The 17,500-nt window shown below is 40.7% G+C and overlaps 2 protein-coding genes across 2 annotated transcripts in view; one reads left to right on the top strand and one right to left on the bottom strand.

Moving 5' to 3' along the window:
* The window catches only part of LOC143297279 (solute carrier family 22 member 7-like), a 22,875-nt gene extending 21,886 nt beyond the window's left edge, over positions 1-989 (top strand). Inside the window, exon 12 of the mRNA XM_076609546.1 lies at positions 1-989. This exon is cut by the window's left edge and continues 219 nt beyond it. The gene's annotated coding sequence lies outside the window, so the exon portion shown is untranslated.
* Positions 990-4,838: 3,849 nt separating this feature from the next.
* Positions 4,839-17,500, bottom strand: part of LOC143297057 (solute carrier family 22 member 7-like) — a 30,438-nt gene continuing 17,776 nt past the window's right edge. The window contains exons 11-14 of the mRNA XM_076609229.1: positions 13,652-13,737; positions 12,576-12,693; positions 7,387-7,459; positions 4,839-6,800 (exon numbers count right to left, since the gene is read on the bottom strand). Coding sequence (XP_076465344.1) covers positions 6,663-6,800; positions 7,387-7,459; positions 12,576-12,693; positions 13,652-13,737 — 415 coding nt within the window. The 3' untranslated portion in view covers positions 4,839-6,662. The remainder of the gene's footprint in view (positions 6,801-7,386; positions 7,460-12,575; positions 12,694-13,651; positions 13,738-17,500) is intronic.

The raw sequence follows: 17,500 nt of genomic DNA, 5'->3' as shown, positions 1-17,500 counted from the left end.
ATGTGTGACAGGATATTAAACAGAAATCATTCCTCAGATAAAGATTTTCTTGTCCATATTTACTTGCTCATGTGAAATTTAGATTACGTCATTATTGTGTCAGCACTTACTCAAACACTTTACGTTACCAAAACAACGAAGATAGCCTCAGAAAGAAAGGATTTATATATATATATATATATATATATATATATATATATATATATGTATGACTCAGTCGTGGCTGACTATGACCACCAGAACAGCAGAAGCATCTGCTGTGCTGACTATCTGGGGTAGAATTAATTTTGACCATAGTGGAGAGTGTCTTGCCCAAAATATATATCCCCCACTCTCCTGGCTAAGAGGGTTTAAGGACAGTCGGCGTTGGGATGGTTCCCAATGGCCAACTAGCCCACAAGGCTGCAGAACTAAGAGCCAGTGCAATCTTGACTCTTAAATCAAGGGTCACATTTCTTCACAAAACAACAACAACAACAACAAAACAAAGCTGTAAATGACTTCCCATTGCAGTGCAGAAACCATTGGTCGTACAACTCTCACTTTGCTGCTGGCCTAATTATCAGCTTATGTCAAGTCTCTGATATAAGCCGAGCGTTGGGCAAAGAAACGATTCGCATATGTCTAAATGACAGCGGATTTTGTGACTATAAAATTATCCAAAACATACAATGCAATGGTCAGGCAATTTTTCAGGATTTTGTTTGCTATATGCTTCTCTCAAAGTATCTGAGGTTTGGTTATTTATGTACAGGTTCATTTTTCGTATTTTCGATATACTGTGCTGTTTGTGTTAGCCCGGACACACACACACACACACACACACACACACACACACACGTATATATATATTATCAGTCAGTTGCAGATGAAACAATATAAACAGAACGGCTCTAAAATATGTTTCTTGTGTTCCTTGGTACTGCAACAGTTCTCGTAAATTTCAGTGATCAGTGACTGCGTTGTTGTGTAATAAAAAGATAAGATTGGTGTGTGTTTATACTCCCTCTGCAGAAATGTGGACGTGTATGTATGTATGTATGTATGTATGTATGTATGCCCAATAATTTCCTCAAGACTATACGCTAAACTAGACCTTGGGAACTATATGCAATGATAGGCAAACTAAACGCTGTTAAGATCACTTGTACAACCAAGTACTCTACTTTTCTTCTTCTTCTTCTTCGTCGTCGTCGTCGTTGTCGCCGCCTCCCTCTTCTTCTTCTTCTCTTTCTATCAGTCTTACTTCCTTTCTTCTTTTCTTTCTTTCTTTCTTTCTTTCTTTCTTCTCTTTTTCTCTTTCTTTCTATGATTCTTATTTTCTTTCTTCTTTTCTTTCCTTCCTTCTTTCTTTCTTCCCTTCTGTCCATCCGGTCAGAATCGTTTTTCAGTCACCATCGTCTACACCCCATAGTCTGCCTTTTCAGTCAGTCTCATCAGCTTCATCATCTCTCTGTCTCCTCTCTGTCTCCTTTCGTCTCTTTCATCTTCGGGTCAGTTACAGGTCTCAGTCTGGTCTGTGCCCGCATCAGAAAGGTCTGATTCCATCCCCCTTGACTTCAAGTTGGGGAAGAGCTTCCGTTTGATACCCCCACACCTCCCACCCCCACTCCGCCTCCGCGCCAATCAAAAAGCTGGTGAGGACCACAAAGTTGTGGAGCCCGACAAAAAAACTGGCCACCTTCTCTGGATTTCACACACACACACACACACACACACACACACTCACTGTGTGTGACGTGTAAGTGTATGTGTGTCCGTCCTTGTGCTTGTTTGTACGTGTGTGCATGTCAGCAAGGTCTGTGTGTGTGTGTGTGTGTGTGTGTGTGTGTGTGTGTGAAATGTATGGGGGAGTGGGAGAGTGGAGGAGAGAGGAGTTAGGGGCAGGATGAGGAATTTGTTAGGAACTTTTCATTACCACGGTAATACCGGTTTTGTTGTATGGGTGTGATATTTGGGGGGTAAGAAAATGTAGATATATCCTGGAGAAACTGCAATTAGTCTTGCAATCGCTTGTCAGTTTAACGACTTCTCTTTTACGAAGTCCTTTAAGTAATTTCCTGTGATTGTATTTAGAATTTTTTTTTTCAGATTTCACCCTCATTTCACCCTCATTTGCCCAGTTTCCCCCAACCCTCCATTCATTCACATCTCCCATCCCTTCTAACCGATAATACTCAAATGTATTCATAAATACTTTAACAAAATGTCTTCAATCACCGATATGTGTGACGGGACATTAAACAAAATTCCTCCTCCTCCTTGCAATTAGAATTTTTCAAACATGTAATCCGACTGAATGTAAATTCTATGACTCACGTGGTTTGCAGGAAAACAGACGTTCATCCTGACAGTACTGGTGAAGACAATATTGATCAGCTTTTGGACTGATATGATAAGAGTATCATCTAGTGGAGTGATGGCCTAGAGGTAACGCGTCCGCCTAGGAAGGGAGAGAATCTGAGCGCGCTGGTTCGAATCACGGCACAGCCCCCGAAATTTTCTCCCCCTCCACTAGACGCTAGTCATTCGGATGAGACGATAAACCGAGGTTCCGTGTGCAGCATGCACTTAGCGCACGTAAAAGAACCCACGGCACCAAAAGGGTTGTTCCTGGCAAAATTCTGTAGAAAAATCCACTTCAATAGGAAAAACAAATAAAACTGCACACAGGAAAAAATACAAAAAAAATGGGTGGCGCTGTAGTATGGCGACGCGCTCTCCCTGGGGAGAGCAGCCCGAATTTCACACAGAGAAATCTGTTGTGATAAAAAGAAATACAAATATGTTACAAATATGTTACAAATCTAAGAAGCAGTCCTGTAAATCATATGTTATTTTGTTTGATCAGTATAAGGATGGGTATTTAACGTCACCATGGGTAAATTTCCATCAGAAGTATTTAAAAAGAATCTGGATTTGATTCTGCATGGGATTCACAGTCATTTTCGAACAACAACAAAAAAAATTATGAATTATTTAAAGGTCAAGCAGGAATTTCAAAATAATTGTATTCGAATGTGGCGGAACGCCTTGTAAAATAGTAATGAAGTGTTCTTTTATAGAAACTTTAATCCTAATTCTGAAATAGAAAGGTATATTTCCAACGTACCTCATTGTTACATATCATTAATACACTTCACATGTACTTGTCATAAATTACTGTTGAGACCGGTGGACATAACACTATTCCGCGTGAATTGTATACCTGTCGCAACTGCGATATTGTAATAATAATAATAATAATAAACAAGTATTCATATAAAGCTAAATCTTGCGCAGACACAAACCAAAGCGCTTTCACACCAGTCAGTCACACACATGCATTGCTCTTAACTGAAAAGCTGAAAACAAGGAAGAGGCAGGGAAGGGAGGCTATCTTGGGAAGAGGTGGATTTTTAGGCCAGACTTGAAAGACCTGAAGAAGCGAATGGGGAGGGGGGGGGGGGGGCTGTGGGGGGCGGGGCAGGGGGGGCGGGGCGATTGGGGGGGGGGGGAGGCGGGAAGAAGAGCTCATTCCAAATGCAAGGTCCAGAGACAGAGAAAGAGCGGCGGCCGACAGTGGAGTGTTTGAATATGGAATGCCCAAAGTTTGCAGATCTTCGTAATGAGTTACTAAATATATATATATATATATATATATATATATATATATAAATAAAAATAAAATCCGAAATCATGTTTTAATTTTTGCAGTTTGTTGAAAGCTGGGAGGACAATGTGTTTGAAAGTGGGGAAATTCATCAAAATGGGAAGATGTGATCGTTGTTTATCTGTTTTTATCACCAATTCCATCACTTTGATTGCTGTTTCATTTAATTTTGGATGTATACTACCAATGTTGCTAGTTGCATCCCTATGCCCAAACACGGGTCAAAAGATTAAATATCCTTTTGGGAGTGGGGTGAGGAGGGTTTGTGTGGGTGGGGGAGCGGTGGTTAAGTGCAAGGGAAAGTGGTTTCAGAGAAAGAGTAAGTGCGTGCGCGCGAGCGCGCGTGTGTGTATGTATGTATGAAGTGAAGCACAAATGTAAGATATCAGTACATTATTTTATTCATCTCCCTCAATCAAAATACTGAACGGCACATAGGAAACACAACATGATGTAGCATAAGATGAAACTATGAAAGTAAACAAGGCACATCACATGTGATTCCTGCTGCACAACAACAAACTCGAAGATGCTCACAGTGTATAGACTGAAGCGGAGATGCTCACTGTGTATAGACTGAAGAAGATGGTTGTAATTTGAACGAGAATCAGAATGCCTAAGTGGTGCGTCATTTGCAAACATTTCATGACAATGTGTGAGCCAATGAGATAAATTAGTTGTTTACAATATGAAAATTAACTGGCCCAGCACAGACCCCTGAGGCATGCCGAAATCCATTAAAAAGAAAAAGAAAAGCTTCAATAGAATTGCTGAAATCTATAATACTGTTAGACAGTGAGATGTATTAGTGAAGTTGTATACATGATGAAAAGTACTGGACTGAAATGGTGTTGCAGACGTGAATGGAGAATTCAGTGATCGACTGCATCAAAGGCGGCTGAAAGGTCCAACAGCGGAAGATTTTATGTGAACAATGACTGTACAAATCTAACAATAGACATGCTTCTCTCTCTCTCTCTCTCTCTCCGAAGTTCATATTGTTCTGAAGTGTCCTGTATTGTATAATATTCCTGTAAAAATTAGTGTTTGTTTAAATTCTCTTTATTGATGGCATCGTCTGATGTCGATGTGATGAGGAAATTCGCATTGTACTTATATAGAGCTTTTAAGTTACAAGAAATAATATTGTCCCGATTTCTATAGTTTAAATGTGTAAACTGTTGAATGCGTATTGCCAGTTACGGTGATATCTACATATGTTACAATCGCCTCTCACTCTTATGGGGCTATGGCCTTGTTGAATAAATCATCTGCGTCTCTCTCTCTCTCTCTCTGGACAGGAGTGCTGGACAAACACCATCTTGGAAATTACTACGACAGTGGCCGTTTTATGCTGCAGTTTCTTTTTTGGAGGAAAGGTGGAAGAATGTTCAACACTTTGAGAAGAAAAAGTGTTAATGTTGATGGATTTCAGGTTGAGACAAGTTACGGATGTTTTGGTTCTGGTAGGTTTTGAAATATTAAGCAAGAATATGACAGCAGAATGGTCGGAAGAGAGATCGTCAGTTACAGTCACTGACGCAATCATGGCATCAGAATCACGTGTCATGAGCCAGTCCAACGTATGGCCAGATCTGTGAGTTGGTTCTGCAAGAGGTGAGAGAGAGAATGATTGGACATGACAGAGATATACATAGGCATTTTACATCAGTGGAAGTTTGGTTGTCGAAATGAAAATTGAAGTCTCCGATGATGATAAGTTTGCCAGAACGAAGGTTGTAGTAATCAATGTTCGGAACTCATCGTGAAACAGGGAAGACGTTAGGTTGTTTTTCGATTAGGAGGACGACGATAGAGACAACAGAAGATGACTGAGTGACCGGGAACATTGAGTGTGCCTTCGAGCATTTCAAAAGTGTCATGTGTAAAGGCGTGGTTATTGGAGAAGGAAACGGAAGACTCCAAGATGTCTCTATAGACGATGGCGATGCCAGACTCTACGAGACAGTCGAGGAAGTTACTTGGTTTTGTATCCAGGGGACGTCAGTTGTTTAAGCTTGGGTCAGTGACCTTGTAATTCAACCAGGTTTCGGTGAGAAATACGATATCAAAATCGTTTTCAAAAATATAATCAGAAATATAGTCAGTTTTTTTTTTATCAGTGCAGACAGATTGAGCAACGAACAGGCAGGCACGAAAGAGATCAGAGGCAGGCTGAGAGGAATTTAATGGTGAAGCAGCTGAGTCAGACAGACAGGCAACGGAAGGAGACGATGGTGACTGAGCAGTGGAGGACAGTGGGAAGGCAGAGAAAGGTCCGGGAGTTGAGACAGGTGTGGAAGGGGTAGAAAGCAGACCAGGGCCAATCACGGGAGATACACCACATTTTGGAACAGTGTCAGAGAGGACAGTGTCACGGGAAGTAAAGGTGTCAGCTTGAACACAAATGTTGAGGTTGTTAGTGACAGTCACAGCAACAGCAGGGCTGACATCGGAGACAGGACGATCAGTGCAGGGGACAGAGCCCCACAGACGGCGAAGTCTGCCCGCTCTGGTTCCTCTTTTTGTCTTTGCTCTGCCGATGCCCAGGCTGATGATGCACTGCGTCGTGTCATCGTGTCGTCGGAATTGTTTTTGCCCTGATTTTTTTTGACAGCAACGCTCTGATGTTATTGACGTTCACCATAGTGACAGTTGCACTGCGAGAGCAGAGGTCGGACGGTAAGAGAGGGCTGGGTACGTGAAAAACGGAGAGTTTCGTTGACAGACGAAGATGGTCACTGATGCGATAACGAGAGTAAGGTGAGTAGCATTCATTTATGTCAGTTTGTAAATCGAAACACTGATATGACGAATATCATTTATGAAGTTGTTCTAAAAAGCAAATAAATATGATAAAACTGTTCCGACCTCGCTTGTCCTGGAAAAAACGATGCACACACACACACATATATAAAGAATGTCCAGATCAAACCAGGGGAACGACAGAATCACACACAAAAAGGCAGAGGCCAACACAGTGCAGCCAGTGGTCGCAAGGGCAGGTTACTCATCTCCAGGATTTGATGTCGGTAATCGTGTGTGGTACTTCTCTCCCTCTGGTTTCCGGTAGGAACCGGAAGAGGATCGCCACCAGGAAGCAGAAACTGCCAACCAGCGCCCCTGGTGCCCACACGGACACTTCCGCCTGGAAATAACCACCAACCAGTCACACTGATAATCCATCAATTAGTTAATCGATAAATCAATGAATCAATAGATTAAAGACATGGGAAAGACATATTCTATTTGGTATTTTGTGTTATCTCTTTTATTCGCTGAAGGTTGATCAAGGAAGGAATAAAATAAAGACAGAAAGTGATTAAGTGTGCATCGAAGGAAAGGAGTAACGAGGGAAGATCTAAAGAAAGAAAAAAAGAAAGAAAGAATAGAGAATTTTATAAACAACATCAAGTTAATCTCAATCAGGGGGTTTTCAAGGTAATAACTATTGCTCAGGACAGTGTTAGGAAATACTCAAATTGATGTGAAGTGAGGAATGGCTTTTAAAAGAGAGAAAGACAAGCATTGTACGCATGATGGCGTGCACGTGCACACACACACACACACGCACGTACGCACGCACGCACAAACACACACATACAAGCACACAAGCACGCACACACACACACACACAAACTCAGAGTGCATGCACGCACACGCACACACGTAAACAACAACAACAACAACATACACACACACACACACACACACACACACACACACACACTTACCAAGTCTGTCATAAAAGGCCCCAGCATCCCTCCCAGTCGGCCAGCGAAAGAAGACACACCCAGAGCCTGTTGCCTGTGACGCATGTATGTCATCGTCATTGCCGGCATCATCTATTTCCTCATCAGTCATCCATCGATTTACTCATCTATCATCGATCGATTTCCTCATTCGTCATATTATGAAACTTGCCATGATCTTGTTCATAGCTGTATCATTCTCTGTGTCTCTGTCTCTCTGCCTCTCTGTCTTTCTCTCTTTCTCTCTCTCACACACACCAGTCTGGTAAGCATGGCGGACTGACGGCTGAGAGGACGTGGGTTCGATTCCCAACGGAGGTGGGTCTTTTTCGGCCTGCAGCCCGATGCTACCTAGAGTTGTCGGTGCCATGGGCTTAAATGTGAAGACTGTCCTCCATACTCTTTCCCTATGTGAGAGGGAGGGATATATATATATATATATATATATATGGAGAGAGAGAGAGAGAGAGAGAGAGAGAGAGCGAAGTGTCAAGGACAGAGAGAACGCAAAAACGCAAGAATTTTAATGTAAGGTCACCGACCTGTATACATTTTGGGTGCACGTTAGCACACACAGCTTAACTGAAGTAAAATAGAAAGAACGAAAACAATCCACTTAATAAACAATGAGCTCACTGAGAACAAGTAAACTAAATGAACAGCACAAGGCTGATATTTCTGTTTAGGGCTGAAAGTGCTCTTCTCTCAGTCTTAATGCATAAAAAAACAAACATTGCAACATCTCTGGTCACATTACAACTTTCGTTTTGCAGCAGAAATGATAATGACAGATTTATAATATTTTGCTTATGCTTGAGCAAATATTTCTTTCTAATATCATTATATAATGGACAGGCTGTTAGTACATGTAGTTCGTTCTCTATTCTACCACCACATGGGCAGTTTTTCAAAACATCACGATAACGCTGATTTACTTTAATTCATTTATACCAACACGGAACTTAATAAAAGCCAATCTAAATTTACTGATGGTAAGATGAGATAAGTATTTTTCAGGTTGTAATAAGGATTTGAATGACCTATATGTTTCATAACGATTACTCCCGTTGAGTTTGATTGCCCAATCCTGTTTAAAGCCATCTATCATGACTTGTTTGAACATTTTAAGAAAAGTATTTACATCCCCAACCCCGCCATTTATCCAGACTTCTGAAAACCCATAAATGTCTAAGCAATGTTTCAGTCTATCTGCCCAGTTTCTCGAAGACATATCAGCATTGTATGTCATCTTATTTACGCTCATTAGGTACGCTTGTTTCGGAATTCTCGATAAAGACATCTGATTTAGCTTAAACCAGTATCGCAAAGTACTGATGCAACTATCAATGTATAATGGATATCGACCAAGATCACCATAGATCATTACATTTGGGGTTTTGGGACTAACACTCAAAAATCTTTTACAAGCAAACAAGTGGACACACTCAACTGCTTTGAAGCGCATTGTTCCCCACATTTCAGATGCGTAAAATAGCATAGGTTTTATCTACGCATCAAAGAGTTTAAAAAAACACGGTTCTGTCCATATTGCCAAGACTCCACATTGTTCTCATAATTTCAACCACCCTCCCTTTTGCCCTGCCAGCGAACTCTTCAAGTGCAGAAATGAAAGATATCTTGGTAGACAGCATAAAACCCAGATATCTATAATTGTTTACAACTTCAATTTTGTCTCCATCGTAATACCATTTTTCTGCTTTAGACAGATAACCACCCTTTCTGCAAACCATTATTTTCGTTTTATTCAAATTTACTGTCAGTCCAAGAGACTTAGATGCTTTGTTAAGATTATCTAATTGATTTTGTAAACCTGCTGGTGACGATGACAGCAAGACAATATCATCTGCAAACAATAACAGAAATATTTCTTGTAAGCCTGGCAAAAACTGAAAACCGTGTTTTCCATTCTTAGTCACCTCGTCAGCAACTTCTGAAATCAAAAGCGAGAAAAGCAAGGGAGACAACAAACATCCTTGTTTTACTCCTGTAGGGCAATCAAAAAATTCTGAAACATAGGGCCCCCATCGGACACAGGACTGAACTGTACTGTACATTGCTTTTAAAAAGCGGATCATTTTGGTTGATGTTCTTATCTTGTTTACTGCCCAAAAGACTATTTCGATCAACTGAGTCGAAAGCCTTCTCATAATCTATAAAAGCAATATAGAGTTTGCTCTTCCTTGCTCCATTTAAACATTTTTGGATAATACTACAGATGGTAAATATATGATCGATCGAAGAGTAGCTTTTTTCTAAAACCAGCTTGTTCTTCCGAGATTTTACCTTCACTTTCGGCCCACTCGTACAACCCTCCTGTTTAGTATTGATGGGAAAACTTGACTAATTACGCTTAATAAGGAAATGCCTCTATAATTTTCAAGATTGTTTGCATCGCCTTTTTTGACTCACTTGTGTAAACAAAGTGAGTCTATGTTTTAACCCGGTGTTCGGTTGTCTGTGAGTGTGTGTGTCCGTGGTAAACTTTAACATTGACATTTTCTCTGCAAATACTTTGTTAGTTGACACCAAATCAGACATACAAATAGGAAAAATTCAGTTCTTTCCAGTCATCTTGTTTAAAACAATACTGAACCTCTGGGATTGGCACAAAAAATGAAGCCTAATTATATGCAAACTGCATTTACTGTTATATTTTTTGTATTCTCTAAACTTGGCACTTTGATCTGATATTCTGACCCAACAACAAGAGCAGTCATTATTATGATTTTTTGTTCAAACAGGAATTTCTTTTGCTAAGCATGGACGTTTTATTTATTTTGCAAACGTTTTGGTGCAGATAGTAAGAAAAAGGAAATTACTCTGTAATTTATGCAAGGGGACTTAATGTCCTTTAAACTGATCTTTCTCATCTTAAGCATTACATTTTGAAATTATACTAAATACATAAAAAGCTTGGATTTTTTTTAAAGTATCTCACAAGTGAGTCTTGAAGGCCTTGCCTCTCGTTCAAAAGTGGAATAATGACTGAACGAGTCCGATCTGATGGTAAAAAGCCTACATTAAAAAGATGATTGAATAAGTTATTATGTTTTCAGATGCTTTTAAAAACTCTCCCGCAACAACATCTAAACCAGCAGCTTTTCTGTTTTTTAGTCTTCGTAATGCAAATTTTACCTCATCAATTGTTATGTCATCGTCCAAACCATGGATTTCAAATTCACCTACATTTTCATTTGATATCGATATTTCTTCTTCGTGGTCAGGGGAGTGAACTTCACTATTTTCGTTCAGCTGATTTTGCTGGCTCAAGATACGTTCAAAATGTTTTTTTCCATGTATCGATTGGAATATTCGGTTGATTTCTGCGTTTTCGCCTGATTGACTTTACAGTAGACCAGAATGAACTACTATTTGATCTGTTTTCCAACAAAGATTCCCTTAATGTATTTCTATAACTTTTCTTTTTGTCTTCAAGCACAGACTGATAGAAAGCTCTGTGTTTTCGGTAAGCAATCCCATGCGTTGCCTCCCCTGATCGTGTGTAGCGAGACAGCGCACGCTGGGCCACTCGCTTGTAGTGCCTGCACTGTGTGTCAAACCACGGACTGCCAGTTGTCCTCCTTCCCTCCCCTCCACACTGTACCGTTTGACTCATACAGCTAGCTGCATTGAATATAATGGCCACAAATTTGGACAATGCCGACTCCACATCAACACTAATATCATTATTGACATCTTCAAGAGCTGTCTGCGTATCAGCAGATGACATTTCTCTTAAAAACGTTTCTGCTTTTGAAGGGTCCCATTTTACTTTTTGAAACGACACTTTTTCCTGGCTAGAATGACAACTAGGTTTTTCACAATTGCTAATGATGTTCGCTTCGACAGGCATATGCTGCGATTCTACTCTATTCACTACCTTAAAACTAACCATCTGCGTAATAATACCTGTAGAAGATAAAAAAAAAAAAAGTCAATAGTACTGTTTCCATTTACAGTCAAAAAGGTTAATTTTCCTTCAATATATCCATCAATAAAGCCATTTAAAGGAGTGAATTGAAAAGTACTGCAAAATTCTATCAACGATTTACCAAAACCATTTACAACCTTATCTTGACATGTTCTAACAAAATCACTCTCATCATCAACAAAAAAAGCCAAAATCACTCAAATCATCTGTCTGTAATGACCAATCCGCAATACGAGCATTTAAATCTCCAGCAAGAATAAAGTGAACATCATCATCTCGCTCGTAGAACGATACCAAAAATTGTTCCAGCATTTGTAAAGTGCAGTCTTTATAATAAACACTATTTATAGGATGATTATACATAGATATGAAAATCAGATCCTTATCAAATTTAAATAGCTGTTTGTATAATCTCACACACAGCACATTTTCAATGTTCGTTTTATTTTCTTTAACAAAGTCAGACAAAGATTTTCTTATCAGTAACACAGTTCCCCCAGAACTGCGGCCTCTTCTGGACAGTTTACTCGCTGGAGAATGGAAAACAAGAAATTCACGAAAATGAATACTGAAGTCAAACGAAGGAGACGTAAACGTTTCTAACAAAGTACAAACATCAAATGATGTAATGTAATTTTTATAAAGTCAGGGTCCAAAAGTTTAGATGTTAGACCACTGATGTTCCATGAACAAAAAGACAAAGTGTTTTAAACTGGAGAGTGTGTGTTGTGACTGACTGTGTCTGTGTCACTCAGTGTGTTCCTGTCAGAAATGTCATGTGTGTGCGGGTTCACATTTCGGTCGACCTGACCCCTATTCCCTGTGAGGACAGAGAGAGAGAGACAGAGAGAGAGACACAGAGACAGAGGGGTGGGGGGGGGGGGGGGGGGGGAGACAGACAGACAGAGACAGAGGCAGGGGAGAGACAGAGACAGAGGCACGGGAGAGACAGTGAAAGTCGAGGGTGAGCGGAAAGAGGGATAGACAGTGTACCTGTGTAACTGTGTCTGTGTGTAGGCAGGCATAATCATACAAAAAGTTTGTGTACATGTCATATACTTACGCGCACGCTTGTGTGTGTGTGTGTGTGTGTGTGTGTGTGTGTGTGTGTGTAATTGAAAATAGCAAATGTCTATGTTTGAGAACGTGTGAGCGTGTAGGACCCCCGCGCCCTTCCTCATTCCCTCCAAGCAGACAGGATCCCTCCAAGACCCATCACCTCATGTTGGTGGGGAAGAGCTCTGGAGTGTAGAGGAAGACCAGACCAAAGGCCCCCGCCGCTCCCACCACCCCCAGCATGCTGAAGGCCACGGACAAACTGCCCACCACTGGTCTGTCTGAAACACACGGTCACTTCGCACTGACCATGACCACGTGTCGTGAACGTGATGGTGATGATGATGGTAATGATGATGATGATGATGGTGGTGGTTGTGGTGATGGTGATGGGGGTGGTTGATAATGAGGACGAAGGTGGAAACACCGGTCATGCTCTCTATATTTGGAGTTGCTTATGTTTTGTTATCACTGTTTATGGTCCATCATTCGAATTCTCAGATAATGCGAAGCTCTTCTTTCATTTTGATTCCATTGTTATTTGTTTTATGTTGTTGATGTTGCTGCTGTTGTTAGCGTTGCTGCTTTGGGATGGCGCTGAGGCGTTGGGGGGTGCGGGGTAGGGTGAGGGTGGTGTTATAAAGGCGGATATGGATTTCTCCGCATGTATCTTAAGGCGCGGTTGTGGCCTGGCACGTGCATGGATGTTCAATTTCAATTAATGTCTATCCACATAGAGTGATATTAGACATGGAAAAAGAGGGAAAGAGATGAGGTAAAGTGATAAACACACACACACACACACACACACACACACACACACACACACACACACACACACACCATTCAAAACATTAACTTAACAACAAAGTGTCTAAAAGATTAACGTTCCAACTCTAAAACATATAGCCGTAAAATAAAGGTTACAACAACAACCCAGTTGGACAAGTTACCAAACTGACTAAAAGAATAACTTTCCAACTCTAAAACTATAAAATAGACGTCATAACAACAACCCAGTTGGACAATTCAACAAACCGACTAACAGAATAACTTTCCAATTCTAAAACACATAGGCGTAAAATAAAGGTCTTAACAACAAATATCGGACAATCTAACAAAGATTTGAAAGATTAACAATGAAAAGTCCAAGATTTCAAGAACAACTGTGGCATGGACGGGCAAGTGAGGGCTAGTCCCAAAACTCACCCAAGCCTGTCACAGACAAACAAGTCTCACCTCTGAACACCATGCACACCCCAGAACTGACCAGGCCGATTCCGGCCAGAAGAAAACTTACACAGGCCGTGTTCTTCCTTCCCACCCTGCACACCGAGAGTTCTTCTCATCATTATCCGGCAGACGTCAAATATCGCGCTTTTCCATGCTGTAATGATCAGTGAAAAACCAGCGCGGTCAATTAAACCCAAAACACCAAAAACCAGTTACCCCCCCCACCCCCCACCCCCCCTCACCTTTCCCTCCCGCCCCCTCCCCTCCCACGAAAGACATGACCAATCGTATTAAAAGAACATGACCAGTTCAACCCAACGAACTTAACATTAAGCCAGAATAGCATTACTAATTAAAAGCCAAAGGACATGACAGACAAAAGCTGAAGGACATGACTAATTAAATAATTAAACCCACACAACATGAGAGATTATACCGAAACAGCATGACCAATTCAAACCAAGCAAAACGACTACCAGAATAGTTCACACCATCACCATACTGATGCACATATCTCGCTTTTCAATATGGATCACTTAAAACCTAAAACTGTATGACCAGTTCAACAAAAACAACATGACCGCTTCAACCTAAAGAAAATGACAGATTAAACAAAAAGCACGAGATTAAACAAAAAGCACGACATTGTTGCTTAAACTGAAGCAACATGATCAATTAGATCCAAGCAACGTGGCTACTTAAACCCGAACTAGATGATCAATTGAAAGCAAACAACATCACCTATTAAATCCAAACAATATGAACCAAACATTATGACAAGTTCAAGTCAAACAAAAATAATGCAGAATTAAACTTATCATGGTCAGTTATACTCGTGCAACATAGCCAATAAAAAACCAAAACCTCATGACCGATTAAACTCAAACATAATTGAAAATAGATCCCAAAAATTATGACCAATAATTAAACCTGAACAACACGCTCAGTTGAACGTGAACAACATAATCAATTAATAATAAACAACACGACCAATTAAATGAATAGAAAACATGTTAGTCTAGCCAGCAGCCTGAGAGAATCTGGCTTCCAAGCCAAAGTCCTCGCCACAGAGATTGGTGCAAGTGGGTTTGTGAGCGAATCTGCCTACAGCCTCATGAAACAGCTGTCGATTTCTGGCACAGAGAGAACATGGGCTCTCAAGGCAATGGCAGAAACAGCAGAAAAGAGTTCCAGTTGGATCTGGTCGAGGAGGAATGAAATTTTCCCTACTCAACTAGGCGTACGATAGCTCAGTGATTAAAACGTCTGCCAGAAAAGGTGACTCAGTCCTGAAGTGGCGACCACCCTGGAGGCGCGGGTTCGAACCTGCTGAGGACCAGGAAAAAAAGGCGGCAATACAAGGGCATCCAGGAGTCATGACCTGGGTGTGGCCTGGCTCCCTTAGACTGTAAGGAGTTAAGGGCCGAAACACTTGACTGAGGGGGATTCTTCTCTGAAGACCTTGTACTGTCCAGCTCACCCTAGAGTTTCTTAACACATGACTAATTAAACCCAAGCTCTTCTTCTTCTGCTTTAACTGTGAGGAGTCATTGTAGCGCAGAACTGTTCACTAGATTCCTCCAGTCTGTAGGTTGACTCTTTGAAACTTTTAACCGGGGATTTTAATCACTGTTCTCTTAAAAAGACACTTCCAAATTTTTACCAGCATGTTACTGTCCCAATCCGCGAGAACAAGACAATTGATTTGTTTTATTCTAATGTACCGGATTCTTATTCTTCTGTACAGCTGCCACCCCTTGGACGTTCTGACCACAGCCTAACCTATCTGTTGCCACGTTACAGACCTTTAGTGAAACGTCAGCCGCCTGTGAAAGTGTCAGTGCGTGACTGGTCAGCTGACTCGTTTGACACCTTAAGAGGCTGTTTTGAGTGCACAGACTGGAATGTGTTTGTTGAGGCCACGGACAATGTATGTGAATTAACAGATACAGTTACAGATTACATTAAGTTTTGTGAAGATTGTGTTGTTCCAGCTAGAGATGTTAAAATTTTTGCCAATAACAAACCCTGGATTTCGAAACGGATCAAAGGTACTCTTAATGCTAAGAAAAGTGCTTTTAAGGGAGGGGTAAAAGAAGAGATTAGGGAAGCACAAAGACAGGTTAAGAAAGACTTGCAAGAGGGCAGAGAAAACTATAAGCGGAAAATAGAAAACAAATTACTCAGCAACAACATGAAAGGGGTGTGGGAAGGGATGAAACTAATGAGTGGATACAAAGGTAGGAAGGGGGGGAAAGAAACGGTTTTATCATCATCAGAAGAAGAAGCAAACAAATTGAATGACTTTTTTGCTCGTTTTGATTGTCACGATTTTAGCGCAGAAAGACAAGATTTAAGTGATATTTTAAATGTTAAGAAGGACGAATGCATTGTTGTGTCTGAAGAGGAAGTGCTTTCACAATTAAAACGAGTGAAACTAAACAAAGCACCTGGTCCTGATATGATCCGATCAAATACACTGAAATACTGTGCAGCTCAGCTCTACCAGATTTTAACAATTATTTTTAATCAGTCTCTTAGTGAATGCAAAATACCATCTATCTGGAAAACTTCCTGCATTATACCTGTACCTAAGAAAACACATGTTTCATGTATGAATGACCTCCGTCCTGTAGCACTGACATCTGCTGTGATGAAAGTTTTTGAGAGAGTGATACTTGTCTATCTGCAGGAGTCTGTCAAACCATTTTTAGACCCCTTGCAATTTACATACAGGAGAAACAGATGTACGGATGATGCAATACTGTTTGTCTTGAACAAAATCTATGAACACCTAGACAAATCAAATACCTGTGTCCGCTTGATGTTCTTTGATTTTTCTAGTGCTTTTAATACAATTCAACCTCACCTCTTAGCAAAAAAGCTGATGCACATGGGACTCGCTTTTCCGACGATTTTATGGGTTTTAGACTATCTTACTAAAAGGCCTCAGTTTGTAAAATTAAATGATTTTATGTCTACTGTCTCTTTCACAAACACAGGTGCACCACAAGGTACAGTCCTCTCGCCTTTTCTTTTTACCTTATACACGGCTGAATGCAGAAGTCTGACCAATTCGTGTCCCCTCGTTAAGTTTGCAGATGACTCCGCACTGACAGGACTTATTACTGATGACGATGACACTGACTACCGAAGAGAAATTGACAGGTTTGTGAACTGGTGTGAAGAAAATTTCCTTGAGCTGAATGTTGGCAAAACCAAAGAGCTTGTAATCGACTTCAGAAAAAAGAAATCAACTTTAAGTAAAATCATCACAAAAAATGAAGTGGTCGAACAAGTAGACTCATACAAATATCTCGGTGTGATAATCGACAATAAGCTGTCTTGGAATGAAAACTCAACTGCACTCATTAAAAAGAGCAACAGTCGCATGTACTGTCTTAGAAAAATGAAATCTTTTAATGTATGCAAGCAGATGCTCCAAATGTTTTACACATCTGTTGTCTGTAGTGTTTTAACATACGGAGCCGTGTGCTGGGGGGGAAACCTGACCAAACATGACAAAGACAGGTTGGAAAAAGTCATTAGGAAAGCGGGTGGGGTGGTGGGTATAAGACAAGACACCTTTAGCGACATGCACAATAGAAAACTGACTGACAGACTAATAACAATTTTGACCGACGTAAGACACCCACTACATGATGACATTAATAGCAGAAGGTCAGACATAAGTGGTAGGTTTAGAGCTCCACGCGCAAGAACATCTCGATACATTAATTCATTTATTCCTACAGCCATTCGCGCACACAATCAAAACTTCCAATACACTAAGTGAACCCTCCCACCCCCCAAGCCCCCTCGCCACAGCAACACCTGAACTTCACCAGCAGACGA

This window comes from Babylonia areolata, chromosome 22 (genome assembly GCF_041734735.1).
Source record: "Babylonia areolata isolate BAREFJ2019XMU chromosome 22, ASM4173473v1, whole genome shotgun sequence".
Taxonomy (NCBI): Eukaryota; Metazoa; Mollusca; class Gastropoda; order Neogastropoda; family Buccinidae; genus Babylonia; species Babylonia areolata.
This window is presented reverse-complemented; position numbering and strand designations above follow the sequence as displayed.